The sequence below is a fragment of the Pogona vitticeps genome, chromosome 5 (assembly GCF_051106095.1).
Source record: "Pogona vitticeps strain Pit_001003342236 chromosome 5, PviZW2.1, whole genome shotgun sequence".
Taxonomy (NCBI): Eukaryota; Metazoa; Chordata; class Lepidosauria; order Squamata; family Agamidae; genus Pogona; species Pogona vitticeps.
This window is the reverse complement of record NC_135787.1, coordinates 47,586,282-47,601,264: the sequence shown is the minus strand read 5'-3', so window position 1 is coordinate 47,601,264 and position 14,983 is coordinate 47,586,282. Positions and strand designations below refer to the sequence as shown.

Sequence of the window (14,983 nt, the reverse complement as noted above, 5' to 3'; positions counted from 1 at the left end):
AGATGTGGGAAGCACATGGTGAAAATAATCTGTGTACTTTGTGTATGTTCAGCAACACTATCATCCTTTAAAAGGCAGTCTGCAGTTAAGCTGCTCGTGCCAGAGCTTGGACACCTTACTTTTTAGACTACAACTCCCAGTATCCCCAGGCTGGCTGAGGACTTGTGGGAATTGTAGTCCAAAATGTAAGACGTCCAAACTGGTTTGACTTCTGCCCTGACAGGAGCCATTCTTTACCATCTGCTTCTTTCTCGTGGCACCTGCTGCTACTGTGAAGTCAGTCGGCACCGAGCAAAATTAAGAGGGAACGGGAAGGGGCGTCCTGGAGCTCTCCTGAACTTTGCACGACTTTCGAGATCCCGCCGCCGCCGCCGCCGCCCGAAGAGAGAACGTCAGCCCGTGCGGCCGCCGGGCACGCCTGGCTAGCCATTCCTCTGCGCGGTCCCCCTGCTGTTTGTTGCTGAGACGAGGGCAGTAGCACCCTCCTCCCCGGTCGCCGCACAGAAGGCGGAGGGAAGGCAGGGTTCCTCCTTACCACCACCGCCGCTATCACCCCCTTTTCCCGCCAACCCTGGGGAGGGGGGGACGGCGACGGACTGGGGAGGGGGGGCAGCTTTTGGGCCGCCGGCTCTTGAGGGAAGATTCTTAGAAGAGTTGGAAAAGAGCCCCAAGAGCTGGCCCGCGATAAGCCCGTCCTTAAGGCTCTGAGAGGAGGAGAGTTGAAAGGAGGCGAAGGGAGGGCGCGGAAGAATGTGGGGTGGAGCAGAGAATACTTAGGGTAGGAGGGTCGTGGCGGCGGGGGGGGGGGAAGAGAAGCGGAGGCAGGAGGAAGCGGTGAGGTAAAGGGGTGGCTTTTAAGGCATCCTGGGGTTGGTTTTTTTCCCTCGGTTTCCCGTGCCAAGCAAAACGGCTGTGCCGTATGACTGGAACCAGGTGGTATTGGGCTCTGTCGTCTGGCGGCTCCTGCTTCAGAGGGGCGAGCAAGAGTCTGGATTCTCCCCCGCCATCTCTCCTCCCTCCGTTTCCTCCGGCCTGCCCAGGACCTCGCCTGCTGCTCCCTTCTATTTTCCTTTCCCACCCTCCGCCCTCCTCCTCCTTTGATCAGGAGCGATGAGGGGGAATGGCAGGAACACGTGAAGGCGAGAAGGAAAACACACACACGTCGCAAAACAAACCCAGGAGTTCTAGCCGGCGGGGGGGGGGGGGGAGAAGAGAAAGAGGCGGGCGGGCGAGGCTGCTTAAGAGCAGGCGAGAGAACCGGAGGAGGCGGCGGCGGTGTGGTGCGTCTTTCCTTCCCCAAGGGGGCTCTTTCCCCCCACTTCTTTCCCTCCCTTCGTCGAGCAGTCTCTTGTTCCCGAAGCTGACAGGTGCTCCTGGGAGCCAGTAGCGATTCCTGGCACCCTTTTTTTCCTCCTCCTCCTCCCCTCAACTCCCCTCCCGCCTTGGTTAGGATTGATGCGTCTTCGGGAAGCTCGCTGGTGCCTCCGGATTGTGCTTTGAACCTTAGGGGGGGGGGGGGAAGAGAGAGAGAGAGAGAGAGAGAGAGAGAAACCCTGGAGACGCAGGGGAAAAAAGACGGTAGCGGGAGAAAAAAAGTTTTGGATGGGATTATGTGGAAACTACTCTCTTCTCTGCTGCTGCTCCTGTTGTTGCTGCTGCTGCCGCCGCTGCCCGAGCAAGCTCAGTGCTGCTGCTGCTGCTTTCTCTCCAGCGGTGCAGCCTTGGCGGGCTGGTGGAGGTGGTGGTGAGGAGAAGAAGAGGAGGAAGGAGGACGCCGCCGCCGCCGCCGCCGCGCCGGGGAGGACTTGAGCCGCGCGCGTGCCTCGCTCGGCCCGGGCTTGCGTGGAGTGTCGTCGTGCGTGTGCGTGAGGAAACTTTCCACCACCACCCCCCGGCCTGCCAAATGCTCCTCTTCGGGGTCTTCTTGCTGACATCTGCCCTGGTCAGCCAAAGACAGGGAGCTCGTGCCGAATCCAACCTCAGCAGCAAGTTCCAGCTCTCCAGCGGCAAGGAGCAAAACGGTAAGGGCGTCCTTTCCCCCTCCTCTCTCTCTCTCTCTCTCTCTCTCTCTCTCTCTCTCTCTGAGCGCGTGGAGACGGGTTCGCGCGCCCGCGTGTTTTTTGTTGTGTCTCAAGAAAAGAGACATAAAGGCTTTCAGCGTTGTAGCGAGCACCACGCACACACACGGTGTATGTACGTGTGTGTGTGTGTGTGTGTGTGTGTGTGTGTGTGTGTGCAGGAAGGAGGAGTCGCTGGGGCACAGGGAAACATTTGCCTTCCCCTTAGTTTCTGCAAAATGCCTCCAGGGGTTAGGTTGGTGTCGTGGAGCCGCCGCTGGGTGACAACTTTTTTTTTTTAAAGGGCGGCTGTGTGTGTTGTTCACACTGGAAGCGAGGAGCCCGCTTCCTGCACTGGTGTTGGAGCGAGGCTGTAAAGATCGCGTTTGAAACTCGCACCCTGGGAGGGGAAAACATCTCCCTTCGCCAGAGAAGTAACCCTTCTGGAAGACTGAAGCCAAAATGAATGAAACTTGGCAGGTCTGACTTCACGGTGTGTTTTGTCACTCCAGGAAACTTGTCGACCTCGTTAAGTGAAGCAGGATAGGTAAAAAGGCACCAATTAAGAAGCCAGAAGACAGGGAACAAATTAATTCTTTCTCCTCTCCCCTTAGTGTCTGAATCACTTGGTGTGTGTGTGTGTGTGGGGGGGGGAGGGAATGTGTTTCTTTTAATCATCCCCTTTCAACCCCTCTCATGTTTGCCCCCAATTTAAGCTTGGGTTCGTGGAGAATGAACTCTTATACATGCTGGAAACCAGTTAATCTGCATAGGAAGTGGGACTAGCCTTTAAGCTTTAAAGTATACCTGAAATGTTTAGGAAACTCTCAGATGCAAATTCCCCAGGGTTGAAGCTGACCAGACTTGGAGAAAGACTCCTTTCATGCAGAGAGCAGCTTTAGGGTGTGTAATTTGCTTAGCCTCTGAACTCCATATGATTTGCATTATTCAGATTTTAATGCCCTTCGCTCTTGATCTTCTATAACATAATCATTTGAAGGCATATGTAGCAAACAGAAATGTTATTTGCCACTTGAAACCACACCATGAATGGAGGCAGCCTAAATGTAAGCTATTAAACACCCTGCTTTCCAGGGGTGTATGCTAATGTAAGGGGAAAATGTCTTAGTAGTTTCCTTGTTAGCCAGAAAGACATGATTTCATCTAGGCACAAACTAGCCAAACAGGCATAAAGGAGAGGGGGAAAATCTTAAACTTGCAATAGGAAAAAATGAATATAGTATTGAATAATGTCAGTTTTGAACATGTTAGTGCAGAGCCGTGAAAAATCTCTGTGTTTTGTGGGCAGGTGGAAATAGCCTCTTTTTGCTGTATGAATTTGCAGATTGTGCATTGTACATATGGTGAATTCATATGGTTGCTGGTTTCTAATGTGATGACACATGACACATGCATACCACTGGAGCTGCTGATCAAAGAGCAGCCCTGGGATCAGTCTCCAACAAGAATGACTATAGAAGACTAGAGGAAAGTGATCAAAAGACTCTGACTCAGATCTGCATCCAAAAAAAAAAAATCATGCTAATCTTTTCCCTTGGGCAAAGGAGGTACCTACCTAATATGAGATCCTTAGTGTTTTCATCCTCTACTTCCCCTTGGAATAGAGGTGACTTTTTAGGATTTCATATGATACCGATATAATAAATGAGCTGAAAGCATATCTTATGCTTCAGTCTTGCTAGCTGTCACATTTCCTCTAAAACTAGTGTTATTTCTAGGAATACCCTTGTGATTGATGTAGTTTGTGGATTGCACCTTTAGGGTAATTATAGAGATTCAAGAGTTTAGAATTTATCTTAATTTGTTATTGCAGACAAAATAATGGGGGTCTATTTATTGATTTAATTTGTGATCTGTTGTTACCCAGGGAATTTGGGAACAGAAATTTGGGAACAGCTATGCACATTGTCTTTCATATGGAGAACTACAACTTGAATGTAATCCTCCACTCAGAAGATATCTCTTATGTGGCAGTAGAATGAGGCTTTAAATATCTTACATGCTCTAAATGTGCATTGGAGTTGGAACACTGCCTGACAGTAGAACAGTAGCATACTTCGTGGTGAATGTCATTAATAGCTGAATTTCATTGTGCTCACATTGTTTGTTCTGTACCCAAGTTTCACTTTTATAATGGACCGTTGGTAGTCTTCTGGTGGCATCATGAGGTCTTCATTGAACTTAATGGAAATAAAAACTTTGCAGAGGCGGAAAAACTCCTCCTCTCTTTTGTAATTATGCTATTTGTAAGTCAATTTATTTGTCTGCATTGTAGGGTACTTTGATTTATAATTTCCATCTTTGTTGGCTGTGGCAGAGTTCCTAATGTAAATGTTGAAGCAAAACCACCAGATTATTTTCTTAATACTTCCCAGTTATTTAGGGAATCTTATTAAAGCTAGTTGAACTAGTTTTAACTTGTATAATTGGAATGATTTTTGCACTCTGCTGAAGCTTAAACATGTTGCATCTGTTAGATAGGAGCAGGTTAAAACTCTTTAAATTCCCATTTCAAGTTGCTCTTCATATTGCACAGTTGTGTATAAGACATAATAACAATACTATCATGTTTTCTCTCCTTCTCTCTTCTCACTAACCTCTCTATCTAAAATAATAATTACATGCTATCAAGTTGATTCCTATTTATACTGGACCTTTATAGGGTTTTCTAGGTAAAGATTTCTCAGATGGGGTTTAACATTCCCTTTTTCTGGGGTGCTGTGAAACTGAGTAGCTTGCCCAAGACCTCACAGGCTGGCTGTTCTTCTTACAAGGCACAGTGGGAAACTGAACTCCCGACCTCTGCTCTCTGAGATGTACAGCTAGCCCAGCCTTCCATTTACTTGGAAATATATTCCATTGAATTCTGTGATATCCATCTCCAAGGAAATTTGTGTTGAATTCCAGCCTCACAATGTGATCCTACACTTGGGACTTAGTGCTAGATAATCATAGGATGAGGTAGGCAATTTTTGGCCTTCCAGTTGTTGTTAAACTGGCCATCGGCCACAATAGGCAGTGGTGAAGGATGATGGGTACTGCAGTCCTGATTGATTCAAAGAATACTTGCTAAATTCTTTGTTCTCATCAACTGAAGTTATATCAATGTGATACATTGCCTCAGTGATGAATTTTGAACCCTAGTGGCAGTCTTTGCCATGGGGAAGCACAAGAGGAATATCACTTTTCTCTAGTCATTTTCTTCATAACTTCTGCAAACTGTCTGTGCAAGCTAAGTACACCTGTACAGAACAAAAGCATAACAGTGGCTGATTGCAGAGAATGTCTGGGTCATTCTCAACTGTGCTGAAAGTCTATGCAATTATCATTTTACAAGTTATGTTACAAATGTTACTGAACAATTTTGCTTAATGTATACCTTCTCATTTACCTTCTCTTGTCAAGAGTGCAAAGAAATACCTCATCCTCTCAGGATGACACAAGTGAGGACTTGTCTGGAAGACCACAAATTATCCACTCTTGTGCAGAACACACAAAACTGTCTTATGCCAAATCATGTGTCCATCTAACTGTGTACACTGACTATAATCCTCTGGCTTTTTGTGTCTTTCACAAAAAAATGTTACTCATTTTTCGGACTGGCATTGGGTATATCTGTGTGCAAAGCATATTTTCTCCTGCTGAGCTATGGTTGTTCCCCATCAATTTCAGCCCATTTCTGCTGAAAAGTGGTCACTTTATCTTCATGTGCATTATCTTGTTATCCTTACAGGAAATCATAGAACAGAGGTCAGTGTTGTTATCTATGGCAGTTGGTGCAGGAATCAAAGCTGAGAAAGGGAAGTTCATGGAGGAGAAAATATTTGAAGTACAGATCTTTTCATCGAAAGCTTTTTTTTCCAGTCAGCATCAGATGTTGTTATAAGCCACTTCCAACTTGCCAGACCAAAAATGGTTTTCGAGGTATGTGAGATGTGCAAGGAGTGGTTTATCTCAGTGTGAATTCCCAAGGTGGAGCTGGAATTTGAACCCAGATGTCCTGAGTCCTAGTCTGACACTCCAACCCTTATACCACACTGGCTGTCAGTACTGCTATTGCAGATACCACAGTCTAATTAAACATTAGTCATTTTCAATGGCTATAGTAACTATTCTCAAAAATTAGTATTTCCTGATTAAGTTCTAAACTATCCTAATATATGTGGAAAAAGAAGATGTTGTCACTTTGTGCAGTAAAGGAAACTTGTCCAGACATTCCTATCGGTTACTGAGGTCCTGATCTGTAGGTCATCAATATTAGTCTGACAGGTACAGTGACAAGGCCTTTCTTGAACTTTCTCCTCTGTGAAATATTAGAGGGCATTCTTTGAAAACCTGTTAAAAATATTTCATTCTGATTTTTATTAATTGTTGCTGCTTTCATCTATTGTTCTTGATGTTTTAACTACTAGCATTGACTTTTTAGTTAGTGCAATATAGTTTCAGTTGGATAGTTATTTTATTATTACTATGATTTATGAATTCTTGTACTCTACCTTGGAATGCAGTTGTCCCCTAAAAGGCAGTGGCCAGAATCTTATTGTGCATTTACACTGTCATAAGTGAGTTTATATAAATTGCAGCAGTGAGTTGCCATTAATGAACAAGTTGCTTCTCATACTTCTAATAAGATACTCAACAGATAGGTTACAGGGTTCAGATAGGGCAGTGGTTACATCATGCCTTTAGGATTGGCCTAGTGAAAGGCAATTAAGCAAGCTCTCTATCACCTATGAGAAAGAGGAAGAATGGTGGTAACCTCCCTTCTCAGAAGCAGCTGTGACATCATCCAGGAGAGTTTTCTTTGCACTGAACAATCAGCCAACAGCTTAGTAACTTTGGGGAGAAGCGTTCCCCCACAAAATTTTGCTAATGGAAAGGCATTAGTTTCTCTTTTGACTATATATTTTAAAGTTCATTGATTTAAAGGAGGCCGATTCAGGGAAAAATGAATTTTATTTGACATAATCTTTTACCACTTTCATCAACAAGTTTTGCATCTTTCGGTTTCTGCTTAAAATGTCACACAACTGTTAGGGACTTCCATGTCCTTAAAGCATCTGAATTATTTATTTCACAAACATTTTGAAAATTTAGGTTTTTTTACCCATAAAATCATCATGCTGCTTCCATTGTTTTTGTATATATTATATTCATTGTAATAAGGCATCAGTTCTGTACAGAGTCAGCTTGCCTAAATCCTACTGGATTCTTTGGTTTTAAAAAATGCAGTTTTATACAGGTTTGGAGATAAAGTAATAACTCTTGATTCCTGGGTTGATAGGAGGTAGTGGTGTTTTATTTTTGAGAGGCTATGCAAAATCCAATATTTAAAAAATATTTAAGGAAGACAGAAAAGCAAAGCACAAAGGTGTTCACGTACAGAAAGCTTAGTCATGTTTTGCTTAACACTTGCTCATCAATTTTTGTATTCTCTGGATATAATTTAGTTTAGATAAGATAAAGCATTTTAAGTGTGTGAGCGAAGGAAGGAAAGTGAGCCATCCTCACAGGCATCTAAAGAAGAAGGAGGCGGAGAATGCGCTGTGGGAGAATTAATCAAGTTAGATGATGAAGAAGGGGGCGCTAATAAAGCTATAGAAGTGTTCCTAGCGGAGAGGACCAGAGACTGGGGGGAGGAGTCGGGAGATTGGAGATGGGACGAGGTTATAAAGGAGGAGAGAGGGGAGAGAGGGGTAGAAGGAGAAAAGGAAGAGAAGAGCACTCAAACGAGAGAGACGGGAGCAGAGAGGGAGAGAATCGCGACTCTAGTTAAGAACTTCCCGAATCTGATGAGGGAAGACGGCTTGCTACCACTGCCGAAAGAGTTGAACAAAACTGGAGTTCGTGAGTCTAAAGAGGGATGGAAACCGGGAGGGGGTATGGCTTCTCGCCCTACGACGGACAAGGCAACCCCTGGTGGTGTCAGCCCTTTCCTACCCAGGCTGGAGGGGTCGACCGTGGTCCATCCATGTTGCAGGACTACCTGCTCAGTTCTGACTGCGTCGGTCGCGAGCCCGAACGCAATCACTCGTTTTGGGGTGAAGAAACAGTAAAGAATAAAGATGTAATGCCTGGGGCAAAACCCAAGAAGTACAACTTGTTGACTGATGAAGAGTTGCCGGACCCGTTTGGTCCAGAGTTATCTGATGTAAAAGTTAATAAAACCAACCCGTTTTGACCGTTACATCGACTCCTGCCATTATTCCCGCCGAATCCCTTGGTCCGCCCTCTTCAGGAAAAGGACCCAATCACAAAGTCCTACTGACTTTATTGAAATACAGTTGGGAGAATTACTCACATGAGTCCATTGAAATCAGTGGCTGTTGTGTTTAGCCTGGGATGGATCAGCTCCTCTCATCAAATGACTAGAATGCAGGTTAGAATGAATGAGTGAATGAATAAATCAGAACATGTGTCCATCCCAATATGATATTGCTTTTCCTGATCAGGACATGTCTCTTTTTGGAAAACAAACAGTTGTAAGAATCAAGCTCAGCAAACATTTTCCTAGTAAAATCCTGGCTTTATAGTCCTATAAGACTGTCAGGCCAATCAGATGGGTCCTGAACTCCCCTTTAGAGTCTTTTAGAACAGTGGTTCTTAACCTTTGTTACTCGGATGTTTTTGAACTGCAACTCCAAGAAACCCCGGCCAGGACAGCTAGTGGTGAAGGCTTCTGGGAGTTGCAGTCCAAAACTCCTGAGTAACCCAAGGTTAAGAACCAGTGTTTTAGAACAGTGTTTCTTAACCTTTTCTTTACCATGGATCTCCTTTAAAGATCTTTTGTTACAGTGGACCACCATGGCTTAACTCAAGATTTAAAACCCTAAAGTGCATCAAATATTTATTTAAAGTTTCTCATGAAAGGTCTTATTGACAGATATTTCTTGCTATAACCATGACACTTGTAAAGATAACTGGGAGAACCTTCATTTTGCTTTGAACAGTATGCACCCTCATCAACAGCATCAGCTTTTTTTACGTTGCAGATTCAACCAGCTATTCATTCTGAGGCTCAGCCAAAATGTATTGTTACAAAATTCACCGCAATAATATTGAAAAGTCACGTTACCCAACATTAACTAAATGTTTTTACTAGCAAAAATCAAAGAAGAAACATGATCATGAAGTCCATTTGAACATTCACTCACACTGACACTGATGGAGTCCAACTCTCTTCCCACAGCTTCTGACTGTGCAGTAGCAAGAAATGTCATATGCTGTCTCTCAGCCACTCAGTGTCATTCACTTGTGTGTTCTCACCATGTGTAGAAATATCAGTTATTTACTATCAAGCAGTTATTTTCATAACCAATTTTTACTTTTATTTGTTTTCAATGGAGACAGTAGGTTACAAAAGCCAAGTTTTACACAAACAAGCAAGGGAAATTAAGATTCTTTCTTTCTTTCTTTCTTTTTTTCTTTCTTTCTTTCTTTCTTTCTTTCTTTCTTTCTTTCTTTCTTTCTTTCTTTCTTTCTTTCTTTCTTTCTTTCTTTCTTTCTTTCAAAACATTTCTTCAAGCCTTCGTGTACCCCCTATGAGGACATTGTGGTTTCCCAGGAGTCTGTGGACCATAGGTTAAGAACCTGTGTTTTCCAGGGAAAAAATCATAAGCCTTTCCCAAGATCCTGTTCATCAGTAAAAACCAGCACAAAACTAGTACCATTTAACCAAAACACAAGGAGTTAGAAGTGTTTAATCAGGATCTTAGATTCTATTTATATGGTATCCTTGAAAAGCAATTAAGAACTCTTTTTTTTTCTAGAAAGTTCTGTTGAAAGAGTATAGCTATTAGCAATTAATATGTGACTGTGGAAATTCTCTCAAAAGCATGGTGGGAAGATTGTGGTGGTCTATGAAAGATATAAGTGTTGCTTTAACAAGTCCAACTTATTCAGTGCCTAAAATCCAGTAACATAAAGTTAACACTGTATTTAAGATTCCTGTTTTGTTGCCCCAAAATCCTTCCACAGGACCAAAGTGATCCTCAGGGAGCCTAAGAACCTGTGGGAAGAGTTAATAAACTTTTTTTAACCAAATACCGTATGTGAGTTTACACTGGTTGGGAAAAGCAACTGGTTTCAGAATTCTCTGCTAGAGAGCTCCGGTGCTGTAGTTCAGGGAGGTACACTAGAAGAATTTAGCAAAGAATTTCCACAAATTCATTGCTTCAAATGAAGCCATAGCAATTAAAATGATGCCAAACTATAACTGTGTAGTGTAGCTATCTTGATTAGCTTTTAAAGGCATGCATCTACCTTCCAGTATATTTTAATATCACATGACTGGTGGCTAAGAATCTTTGTATAGATGTCTGTAGTTCATAGAGTCCTTATGTTTACTTGAATTGAACTAATATTTTATTTATTTATTTATTTATTTATTTATTTATTTATTTATTTATTTATTTATTTATTTATTTATTGCATTTATATGCCGCCCATCTAATAGTTCTGGATAACTTTATTTATTTATTTATTTATTTATTTATTTATTTATTTATTTATTTATTTATTTATTTATTTATTTATTTATTTATTTATTGCATTTATATGCCGCCCATCTAATAGTTCTGGATAACCATTTTTGATGTGAAAAAGCATGGAGGCAGGAGAGACCCACCTCATTTATAATTCCCACTGCATTTTGTTAATTTTGTCTGTGTGTTCTTGACATGCTTATACTGTGTGCACCCTGTTTTTCCTTTTGTCTAGAAAGGTACATATTGAAAACAGGAAGCAGTTGTCCTTGTTTTGATAAGGCTATAGCTGTCATAAAGCAGCTGAATCTCATCATTTCCCTACTGTTGTAGTGTCACATCTCAGCTGTAGTGTGTAGGAGAGAAAGAGTTGTGTACCCATCCATGAGAATAATGGTAGCACATGTGGTACCTCCTTTCTCCGATGTTTTGAAAACACATTGTCAGAAGCAGAAAAAAAGAAAAAGAGGAGGAGGACTACTACTAGTGGTGGTGGAGCAAACAAGTTGGTGAGGATAGGATTTCAGGTGCACACTTTTTATGCATAGAAACTAATACATGCATGTAGAACAGCATTGGCTATGCCCATTCCTTCATGAGTACAATAAAACATCATAGGAAATAAAACATGCATGTAGAGAAAATGAAGTCGGATAATTTCTGTATTTAATGACAACTTTTATGCCTCCAGAGGGAGTGTGTGGTTGGGGGATGGTAACTAATTCTATTGGAGAAAGCATCAATGTTGGAGGTGTGATTTAAACTTCAAAGCAGTGAAAGAAGACCAGCGAAATGCATTCTTTGTGTATCATATCCATGCACATTTCAGGAAATGTAATGCAATAAAAATGTAAGGAATGTAGCTGTTGAAAGCTGAATGTCAATTGAGAACATTTTAAACACTGTAAATCTGCATCTTGCCAACAAGGCCAGTGAGTCATAGTGGGTAGCAAACTTCATACTTTGTTCATAAAGATAAGTAAATAGTACTTCAAAATATGTCATATGGAAAAGTGGTGTTGGTAGTATGAAGTCTACTTGTCCTAATTTTAGTTTTTCTATGTATTTTAATATATTCCATTGCAGCTTTATAAATCTTTTGCAATAAGGTATTCTTAGTAATGCAAAATAGCAATGGAACACTAGATTTTGGTGTAAAAATAAAGAGTAAATTATTTGCTAATTTGGAAATCCTATTCACAAACCATTCATTGTACAAGAAAAAGTAAACTGCAGAGAGAATCACTAGTGATTGTTCAGAACCACACATAACCTGCTTTCATAGGCACTGCATATGTTAAACTACATTCTACATAAGGAGGAAGTAGTAGCATGCAAAAATATTCCAGAGTTTTTATTTATTTTGCTTTCTAAGCAGAAAATGGTTCTCTCAGTAACAGAAGTTACTTTATACCATATCATACCACCAGTCCATATAGCTCAGTATTGCCTGTACTGACTTACAGTGCCTCTTGGGTTTGGGACAGGAGAGCTTCTGACATCAGGGACTGGAATTGGAACCTTCTGTATGCGAAGCATATGCTCTCTTGCATGAGAGAGCTGTGACCTTCTTGGTCTTCAGAATGCAATCTTGGAAAGGGATAGTATGAGTCCTAGTCCAATAATATATTTCTGTGTATTTCATCTATTCACAATAACATCACTGCACTCTCATGCAGTGGTAACATAGAGACATACATGCCTAATGAGGTTAGTACAGTGATGGTGCTATGTGAAAATAGCCCTGTGTTTATGCATATATTCAAATGATAGTGTCTTGATAGAATCTGTATAGATTTATACATGTTATAAAGAACCAAAAATACACATTAAATTTGAATTTTTATCAGTAATCACATGACATAACAGTAGTGTGTGCAGCAGTAGGATCTGCATTTACAATTGTTAGTTTTCATACTGCCAAAAATGAAACAGACCTCCGAAAAGCAGCACTTAAGAAGTGTTGTTAATAAATTGTTTGCTGATATGGCTGATATATTGAACAGTTAAACTCCTTGTGCAATGGAGATAGTGCAAGCAGTTGGACTTGTATGGCATTTGGACGGGGAGGTATCTTGGTAAGCCAGCTATTCATAACAGGAATTTTGCTTGCACACCAGCACTGCTTGTGCAAGTGGCAGATCTCAAATTAATGCACTAATGGAGTGTAACATGTCTCTGGTGCTCAACAGGATCCTGCCCATTATCTGTAATTGCAAAATAATTGTACAGTTGTCAGAATAGCTACTAATTAACATACTGCTGCTTGCATTCAGTTGTGAGATTAAGGTATGAACAGGAATGCACCTTTGCACTTCAAACCAGACATAGGGCTTTCATATTTTTTTGGATAGAAAAAAAATCTTTAAACCCTCTCCCCCAAGGTGTTCAGAATTTCTTACAGCTGAGGCATATAGATTTTGTCAGATACGATGAATCTTCATGAAGAGAGGGGAAATGGCTGGGTGAGTCTTAGCTCTGTGAGAGCTGCAAGGCATTGGGGATCTAGTAGTTTCCTGAGAGACACTCTGTAGGGAACATAATGGACAGAATTCCTACAGCTCTCTGGTGTCCAAAAATATGAAACTCCCTTGTTTACTTTGTACTGTTACACTTACACTGACATAAATCCACAGTAGGTTTCTGACCTATAACTCAGTATTAAGTTGCTCCATAACCCGGATTGTTGTCCTGCCAGTCACTGGTTTCTAAATTTGGACAGATAGATTCAACATTCCAGTGTTGAACCAATATTAAAATTTTCAAATTGTGAGAAATCTTGATTCTTAATGAATTCTGATGTCGCAGCAGCTAATCTCCCAAATTTTCAGGAATCCACTCCTAGTTTTTTGTCACTACCTCCTCCTCCTCCCATCTCATACATAGATTCCTCTTGTTTGATTTGTTTTAACCATAGTTTGCAGTGATGATCGGTTTAGGCAGACTAGAGAGGAATTGTCTCCATGGTGAGGAGGATACCTGCAGTATGTATCTTCTCAGTTAGCTCTGTGGCTCCACAACTGAGTCCATGCTTTGTGCTTTAAGAAGGATCGTATATTATAATCTGCCCAAATATGTCTCAGTTTTATTATTAAGCATCTGTTTTTCAAACTTTGCTTATAGAATCTAGATACACATTGCAAACATTACAGTGGCTTCCTGGAAGGTTCTGTCTGCCACAGTGACACTGTCCAATTTTATGACGAAACTTTCTTGCATGGTATGTAACATGAAAACATGCAGGAAATCCATATAATATTTATAAACCTTAAATTTCATGCTCAGGGTCCTCAGACTGAGGCTTGGCTAATAAAACCAGCCATTGAATTTGCTAGTTAGCAGTGTAGTCCAATTTCACCATGGTGGAACAACAATAAAGTGTGAATTTGCTGACTGATATTTTTTATGAAACCAGTGCTGTTGTATCTCTCAGGCTTGATGTATATTATTTAGCATATATATTATTTAGCATATAAATATGTATAAAACTTTTGACATATGATTCCTTCTGCAGCTTTACAGTTTTTTCTTCCTTCCATATTTTTAAGGCTGATTTCCCTGACGATAGTATAAATACAAGTGTTTTTTATAAGCTCAAATATTAAATAACATTTACATGTTTTGTCTCAGAGTTCCTTGTACACCATTCAGAGGATAGAAATCTAGAGCTGAATCAAATCTTATCCATCCCTAGAGTTGACCCACAGAAATTAAAGGGACTTAAATTGTTTATGATGACTAATGTATTATATTCATTTCAGTTTGTCTACTATTGGTAGGACTGACAATGGATTTTGTCCATAGAAAATAATAACTTGAAATCTTACTTTCCATTCCTCTAACCGCTTTAAAAAAAACTGGATTCTTTGCTTGTTCCAGTTGATTAACATAGATAAGATAACTGAACAAGCATTCATAGACAGAGGGCTTGGCTTGGTTTCCTCTATTTCCACGCATGTCAAATTAGAACTGATTTGTCACAGACTGTAGTGAAACCTGAAAGTCTCATTTACTTGCCAGAGCAGAAAGAACCTGTCACAATAATTACTTTAGCAAGTGGCTTTCTTGACATTCGTTCATGATTTCTGAGCATTATAAATATGATCAGTACTATTATTCCCAGATGTTCTGCAACTGAGGCTATAACCATATTTAGTATAAGCTGATGACCCCCTCCCCATTGCAAAATACATCTGGGAGTGAGCGATATGCAGAGAAGTCAGTGGTCAGCAATCTCGTTGCCTGCCAACTTCTACTAAAACTTCCGCCTCTCCAGTGGCTGGTGCTACTTCAGCCACTGTTTTAGAACTGTGTTTAACTTGTCAGTGCTAGCGAAGGTGAATTTAAAGAGGAAAAAATGGCTAGTGAGTCTCCACTTAAACAGTTTTTCAACTTTGCCCTGCAGAGTGGGCTCTCCTAAGA

General features: G+C 41.3%; 1 protein-coding gene across 2 annotated transcripts in view; it reads left to right on the top strand.

The window, feature by feature from the left end:
- Nucleotides 1–1,588: 1,588 nt before the first annotated feature.
- The window catches only part of PDGFC (platelet derived growth factor C), a 144,701-nt gene continuing 131,306 nt past the window's right edge, over nucleotides 1,589–14,983 (top strand). Inside the window, exon 1 of one of the 2 annotated variants that reach the window (XM_020781399.3) lies at nucleotides 1,589–2,021. In XM_020781399.3, the coding sequence (XP_020637058.1) occupies nucleotides 1,904–2,021 (118 nt within the window). In that variant the 5' untranslated portion in view covers nucleotides 1,589–1,903. The remainder of the gene's footprint in view (nucleotides 2,022–14,983) is intronic. The other variant, XM_020781401.3, reaches the window with a different exon arrangement.